Raw genomic sequence first — 7,380 nt, 5'->3', positions numbered from 1 at the left:
CTGGCTAGCAGCACAACGAAGGAACAAGGAGATCTAGGGGTCAACCCGTTACTTTAGAGGTCAATGTGGGAGAAGCTACCATGTCGCTTAATGCAAGATATTGCTCCCGCGCGTTTTGTCACCGTGTTCGCTCCCAAAGCGCGGCCATAGATTTTTTTGTTAGGCCCACGACCCGAGAAGGTTAACCAGCCACCGGCCCAGCAGGCTGAGCATCGATCGTCTGACAAGAAACGGGCCTCCCAGGATGATGGGCTAAACGGCCCATCCTGCCGCGAGCTGGCTGCGGCGGGCCGATGCCGAGCTCTCTCACCAGGTGGTATAATAACACCGCGGAAACTATTATCGCTCTATATTCCCAAGCAGCCGACAGCCAGAGAGAGGAGAGGATTCCCCACCCAGCCAGCCGCGCGTGAAGTCGGCACTCCCCACCCCTCCCTCCGCCCCAACCCCTTCCCCTAGGTAACGAACCCTAACCCGATCCCGCTAGATTTCGTCGCGATTTGGTGCTCAATCCGTAGTTCTCGTGGTGCGACGTGTTCTGGTCCGATTTGCGTCCTGTTATTCGTTAATTTCCGGGGGGTTTCGTTTACCGATACTTCTCTAGCTCACGCGGTGATTGTGCTGTCTTGCGATTTTCGGGATCTGCGCGAGGCGAGCGCGCTGGCCGGATGTTTTTCTGCGATTTTGCGCGGTTTTCATCCGCGGGTTCTTCGGTGCGAGGCGATCGATCCGTGTTCCGTTTGGAGATTGCGTGCTGAGTGCATGGATTGATTGATTCGTTTGGATGTACGGAAGAAGAGTTAGGATGTTGGGGCAGAGTACTAAATACATGCGGGCTTAGATGATGATGCTTCTTCTTTTTCGAGTATATATGAGTTGCGTTTATTTCGATTCCACTTGTCCGGAGGGCCTTCCTGTTAGTGCCCACGATGTTAGTTAGTGTGCAATTTTACTAACGGGTAGGAGCTGCTCGTCTTGCTTTTGGGTGCATCCAAATTGTTTGTGTTTCTTTTCACATATATGCGTGCCAACTTATAATGCTTCAGCTTTGTAAAACTTAATAGTGTGTTGTTGCAATAGCTTGGGTGAGGATTCCCTGGAGTTATCTTAAACTCTACCAGTGGATTTCAGCACATCAAGATCATTGCTTACCTTGTATGGAATCCACCCAAGTTCTCCCCAGTCCACGCACGTCCCCTTCTTTCGCGCCCATGGACGATCTGCTCTTATCCTTGTCTCCACACCCCGACCCAGCTTCCCACTCCAGGATTCACTCTTGGTTGCACAGTTCCACTGCAAGTTAAATTATGACTAATTATCTGCGGTTTTGATTAGAAAGAAACGCAAGGTTTCTCCTTGTTCCAGAGTGCTTCTCCTGATCTGCTTATGAAGAGAAAGAGAGTTTGGTAATAAAGATGAAGAAGACCATGCCATCTACTAATTGGGTTGTAACGTTACTGGCATCCTCAACTCTGCCCGAGGCAACTCTCGAGTTTGCATACCTAATAGCTCTAACCTAATTAATACTTTGTTAAAGATGATTGTGTTGGATTGAACCGAGCGTTTATATGCTAGAAAGATTGTCATTTTTTTCTACTTAAGATCAACATTGTGCTTCATTCTCTTAGTTTATAGAGATCAAGTATTAAGTAGGTCAATGGAATTGCAATAACCTAAAGTCTATGCCATATTGCTTGACCAGATCTATCATTTACATTATAGACCACTTGGTCATAAAATATAAGGCTGCAGTCCATGTGTTTTAGTACTAAGTTATGCTTACTATGTTGTCCAACACATGACTGCTACTGTTTAGATTTTTGACTGTTGTGTTCTGCAGCCAGTTTTTCTAGATTATCCTAGGACCGCTCTTCATTTATTTCATACGTGTAGTTGCATGTTCTACCTTGTATCATCATAGTTTTATTATTACTGAATGACTTTTCAGATCTCAACTGTGCTTGGTTCTGTATGTTCTTCAGTTATTATGGGAATTATCTAGCTGCTTGAACTTTTTTTTTTCAAATATAGAAGGAATACTGTTCACATATGCTTTGCTGAACACTGTGCAACCAACCAATAGCTCTTCTTTATATGCTTATTAATTTTTTATATGTTGGCTGCAAAGTCTTGTCAAATATCTTAACATGGAATTCTCAACTCTGTTCACATATCAAATTTCTTGTGGGAAATTGTTTTGTTTGATGAACTTCCCTGCTTTGTACATTGCTTGCTATGTTTCAAGTATTGCCGCTTCCAGTAAACTAGTTTTGCTTCATTCCCTGTGTGCCGTGTTTAAAGTATGATGTTTCCTGTAAATTAGTTTCACTTACTACTATCTTTGATCAATTTTTTGTAATTAAGTGCTTGTGACTGTCGTTTCTTATTTGTACTATAATTTGGACCTTGCTGGCATAGTTGGGATATTGCAAACTCAACTTGGGCTAGCAATAACAATTAAATACCTACAGCATCTGCACTGAACATTTTACGAATTCCCTTATTTCATTTAGTTCATGAACAATTGTTTCTATGGGGCAACTGGGCCCATGGAAGTTTTTTTTTACCAAGGCCCTCATATTTCTGTTCGTGTGTGTGTGTGTGGCTGTCTACAGGTGAACTAGTCTTAGCCGGGCTCTATCAAGATGTCTGAGAGCCAGGAAACCGATAGGAACATTGAAATCTGGAAGATTAAAAAGCTAATCAAGGCACTGGAGTCTGCTAGAGGCAATGGCACAAGCATGATCTCTCTTATTATGCCTCCACGTGATCAGGTTTCTCGAGTGGCGAAGATGTTAGGCGACGAGTATGGTACTGCTTCAAACATCAAGAGTAGAGTCAATCGTCAATCAGTTTTGGGTGCCATCACCTCAGCTCAGCAGAGGCTGAAGCTTTACAACAGAGTTCCTCCCAATGGTTTGGTTCTCTACACTGGAACCATTGTTACTGATGATGGAAAGGAAAAGAAAGTTACTATTGATTTTGAGCCATTCAAGCCTATAAATGTCTCACTTTACCTTTGTGATAACAAGTTCCACACTGAGGCTTTAAATGAGCTGTTGGAATCTGATGACAAGTTCGGCTTCATTGTTATGGATGGTAATGGTACACTTTTTGGCACACTAAGTGGAAATACACGTGAAGTGCTTCACAAATTTACTGTTGATCTCCCAAAGAAGCATGGTAGAGGAGGGCAGTCAGCTCTACGTTTTGCTCGTCTTCGGATGGAAAAACGTCATAACTATGTCCGAAAAACTGCTGAGCTTGCTACTCAGTTTTTTATCAATCCAGCTACAAGTCAGCCTAATGTTTCTGGACTGATTCTTGCTGGTTCTGCTGATTTCAAGACAGAGCTGAGCCAATCTGATATGTTTGACCAGAGACTTCAAGCCAAGATACTTAATGTGGTTGATGTTTCTTATGGCGGCGAGAATGGGTTCAACCAAGCTATTGAGTTGTCAGCTGAGATTCTAGCAAATGTGAAGTTCATACAGGAGAAGAAGTTAATTGGCAAGTACTTTGAAGAGATCAGTCAAGATACTGGGAAGTATGTCTTTGGTGTTGATGACACTCTAAAGGCTCTTGAAATGGGTGCTGTTGAGACTCTGATAGTGTGGGAGAATCTTGACATCAACAGATATTCGCTGAAGCACAGTGTCTCTGGGGAAATTATTGTCAAACATTTGAACAAGGAGCAGGAAGCGGATCAGAGCAATTTCCGCGATAGTGAGACCAATGCCGAGTTGGAAGTTCAGGAAAAAATATCTCTGTTGGAGTGGTTTGCTAATGAATACAAGAAGTTCGGCTGTGCGCTTGAGTTTGTCACTAACAAGTCACAAGAGGGATCGCAGTTCTGCAGAGGATTCGGTGGCATTGGTGGTCTGCTGCGCTATCAGCTAGATATGCGGTCTTTTGACGAGGTTTCAGACGATGAAGGTTTGTATGAAGACTCTGATTAGCAATCAGCTAATCAAATGATTGTGCTGGCCCATGGAAGGACGCCACAGCTCGGTTTCGCTCAACTTACGCAAGAACACTTCAAAGGCAGCTGTATGTATGCACGTCTCGTCTTGACTATAAAGCTTTACAATTTTCTTGTTTCACAATATATTTGGTTTGTCTTACTGTTCCTCCCCTTGGTTTCAGATCCAGAGATTGATGGGCATGGGCCAGCCTCAAACTATGCCGAAGGAGTTCATGACCAGATGATTGAGATGCCATCATCATCATCATGGAAGTAACATTTCAAGACGTTAACCGGACTAAAAGCTCGTTATGCTTAGTTGTCGCTTTGTGCTTCTATATATTCAGTCGTTGTGTAGTGTCGGATGTCTGTTATCATGCATCTAGGGTTCTGAAGTCTAGTGTCTGCTTTTAATATTCAGCATCGTGAATGAACTCGTATAAATATTGTGTAATACTGTAGTAGTCTCTTGCTCCTGCAGTTTTTGCAACGAAGACATTGTTTTGCTATAAATATTCCCCCCGTCTTACTGTGATTTATCTTGTTGGTGCCGTAGGTGGTCCAGTTTTTATTTGCTTGACATTGTTTTGTCTTTGCCCTGCCCTGCACTTCCACAGTGCAGTTGCATCTTTCAAAACCTGGTTGAATAATTTTATCTATCCCAAATTGCAACCAACCCTTGGTTGCATTTCAAAAGAAGGTTGAACTTGGATCCACCCAAGGGGTTTTTTGTTATGAATTTTTGGTGGAAACCATGTTTGATGTGCTGACTGGTTCAATCTGTAAGTAGCAGTATCCGGTATGACTATGAGGGCGGTTCAGGAAGCGAGCTATCTTGCGATGACACGGGCACATTCGCCCGAGGCCTGAGGCCTGAGAGATGGGTCTTCTTCTTGCTAACGAGATGGGTTGCAATAGAATTCATGTAGAGGCAGATTGCTTGGAGGTTATTGATGTGATGCAGAACGGTGGGAATTCACTGGGCCCTGCAGCAGCCATCTATGAAGAGTGCTCCTTTTTAACTCATTATTATTTTTCTATAGTTTCTAATCATTGTCCCAAGGAGGTCAATATGGCAGCAGATGTGTTGTCTAGGAACTTGAAGAACTCTCGAACCATTGTTTGGACTCCCTCCGGTCCTTTTTAGTCCGCATATAAGTTCTGTCTGAAGTCAAAGCATATCTATTTTGATCGAATTTATAGAAAAAAATATTAACATTTACAATGCCAAATCAATTTTGTTAGATTCATTACGAAATGTAGTTTCATGTGATATATATTTGGTATAATAGATATTAATATTTTTTAATATGTATTTGGTCAAACTTTGCAAAGTTTAACTTGACCCAAATATAATATGCGGAGTAAAAAGGACCGGAGGGAGGAAGTTAGAGCCTTCGGATTTCTTTGTAGATGTACTCTCAAACGATTTATCTTTATTTACCCTTGAAATATAAACCGACGTGATGGCGTTCCCTAAAAAAAAGCAGTATCCGGTAGAAGCCCGGTAAAATGAGCCGGAGCAAGTCAAAAGTAACGCTGTCACGTCAGGGCGGGAAAAAAAATTGTATGAGATCTGGTTTCACGGGCTAGTAGGTGAGACCCATCCTGATGGATGACACGCGACATTTCTCTGATTTCAAATAGAGGGTGGGGTAGATACTTTATGATTTATAAATGCTACGTGTCATCCATCAGGATGGGTTTCATATGCTAGCCTGTGAGACCTGGTCTCATATAATTCTTTTCCCCGAGCTGGCCTTCCATGTTCTCAAAACCACGTGTTTACCGTGCTTGTCGCTGAGATTTTCTATAGGAGTATTATTTATGGCTCATGTAGTGCACGTGGTTTGCGTGGACCGATATTTTCTGCAGAATCGACAGTGGGAAAGCAGCCGAGCGGATAGAATCTAGTACGTGACTCTCCGAGCGTCGCACCTGTGATCCTTGAACGCACGCAGGAGAGCTGCAGTTGGTCTCATCGGAAACCAGCCAGGGAAGGTTTAACGCAAGAGGGAAGGTCAAAAGAATGTCCGTGATTTGACTAGGTTCTTCCGGATATGAGTGCGCTTCTACAATTTTGCTAGCTCGCTGACGTAACCTAGTCCCATTTTGCTTTCGTGATCAATCAAATGATTGACCATAACAGAAGCTTTATTTACAGCGGTCCAACATAGACAACTACGTACCCCGTGCCTAAATAGGTGTGCTGCTACAAGGTCGTGCCCGATTTGGCAAACTTAACGAGACTCCGGAGAACACCGCCGGGTCGTCAGAAACAAGCGTCGGAACGGAACAATACCTAGTAACCACCCAGCACGACGAGGTAGGGAGACGAGGAAGGAAGAAGCTTCCTGGATCGCCGTCAGTCAAACGCACACCGGCAAGGGAAAGCGGAGCTGCGGCCGCGACCAGATAATCCCGCCCGCGCTCGCTCGCCCGCCGCCAGCCATCAGACGCACGCGCGCGCCCCGGCCGCTGGGCTCCATAAATAGGCCCCCAGTCTCCCACGTGACAGAAGCACAAGCTAACAACAAGTTCAAACGAGAATATCCAGCGCAGGAACAGCAGCCGGAGGAAGAAGAAGAAGGAAGGAGAGTGTATTTTTGTATTGTTTGAGCGATGGAAGGGCTGATCCCGTTCGTGATCGACGCGATCAGGAAGAGCCACGGGAGGGACAGCTACCGCTGCGCCTCGTCGGACGGCAGCTCCCACGGCGGCAGCGGCAGCAGGCGGCACCTCATGGACTACCGGGAGCTGCCGGCCGGAGCGGCCGACGCCGACGCCAGCCGCTACCAGGGCCCGTGGTCGGAGTTTATCCAGGCGCCGGCCGACGTGCGTCCTTCCGAGGAGCACGCCCGGCCGGCCGCCGTGGTGTCCGGGCCGGCTTATCGCTGGAAATGAGCACGTACGCACGCAGGCGGTGCCTTTCAAAGTCTCAAGGCGCTTTCGCTTAGTTGTTAATTACAGCTGTTGGATTGGTTTTGTTCATTGTTTTTGCCTTTAGGCATGTAAGGAGGGGATTTCGTGATTTCGTGTGGCGAGCGTCAAAGGGCGTCTTAACGTACACATTTGCCGTGTGTCATTGCTTTTCAGTGCGTTCAAACATGTGTGTATAAATATGTTTGTCAAATAAAATGAAAGAACAACGGATTGGTGATTCAGTCGTCAATCACTGTGTGTGTATCTGATTTCATAAGCCAGAAAATAGCTTGTGCACCTCGCGCATGCAGGCTCTGCTGGTCTCTCGCATTTACCGACACTGTTGATCAGAATTCGAACAGAGTTATCTTGGACACTGCAGGCGCCCGTAGGATCTGCCCACGCAGAGGAAATTCTTGTTGCAAGGATCGACCCTTCTTTTTCTGATGAAACACTGCCCCGCGGACTGCTCCTGTACCCGTGGAATCGCTGGA

The 7,380-nt window shown here is 45.3% G+C and overlaps 2 protein-coding genes across 3 annotated transcripts; both read left to right on the top strand.

Moving 5' to 3' along the window:
* The first annotated feature begins 357 nt into the window (after positions 1–357).
* Positions 358–4,503, top strand: LOC125536492 (eukaryotic peptide chain release factor subunit 1-3). Of its 2 annotated transcripts, none has more exons than XM_048699719.1 (3): positions 358–459; positions 2,616–4,050; positions 4,147–4,503. In XM_048699719.1, exon 2 carries the CDS (start codon positions 2,646–2,648, stop codon positions 3,957–3,959), a length of 1,314 nt encoding a protein of 437 aa, XP_048555676.1. In that variant the 5' UTR covers positions 358–459; positions 2,616–2,645; the 3' UTR covers positions 3,960–4,050; positions 4,147–4,503. The 2 variants fall into 2 exon arrangements, with proteins under 2 accessions (XP_048555676.1, XP_048555677.1); XM_048699720.1 differs by having other exon boundaries at positions 2,616–4,054.
* A 1,969-nt stretch (positions 4,504–6,472) lies between these two features.
* LOC125541324 lies at positions 6,473–7,128 on the top strand. Its single transcript, XM_048704768.1, has one exon. It carries the CDS (start codon positions 6,587–6,589, stop codon positions 6,866–6,868), a length of 282 nt encoding a protein of 93 aa, XP_048560725.1. The 5' UTR covers positions 6,473–6,586; the 3' UTR covers positions 6,869–7,128.
* Positions 7,129–7,380: the final 252 nt, after the last annotated feature.

Source organism: Triticum urartu, chromosome 2, assembly GCF_003073215.2.
Source record: "Triticum urartu cultivar G1812 chromosome 2, Tu2.1, whole genome shotgun sequence".
In the NCBI taxonomy this organism is placed as follows: Eukaryota; Viridiplantae; Streptophyta; class Magnoliopsida; order Poales; family Poaceae; genus Triticum; species Triticum urartu.
The sequence above is the reverse complement of the archived record's forward strand: the minus strand, read 5'-3'. Positions and strand labels throughout refer to the sequence as shown.

Bases quoted from the DNA above. Each gene is read 5' to 3' on its own strand.
- LOC125536492 (XM_048699719.1), top strand. From the start codon at position 2,646: ATGTCTGAGAGCCAGGAAACCGATAGGAACATTGAAATCTGGAAGATT.
- LOC125541324 (XM_048704768.1), top strand. From the start codon at position 6,587: ATGGAAGGGCTGATCCCGTTCGTGATCGACGCGATCAGGAAGAGCCAC.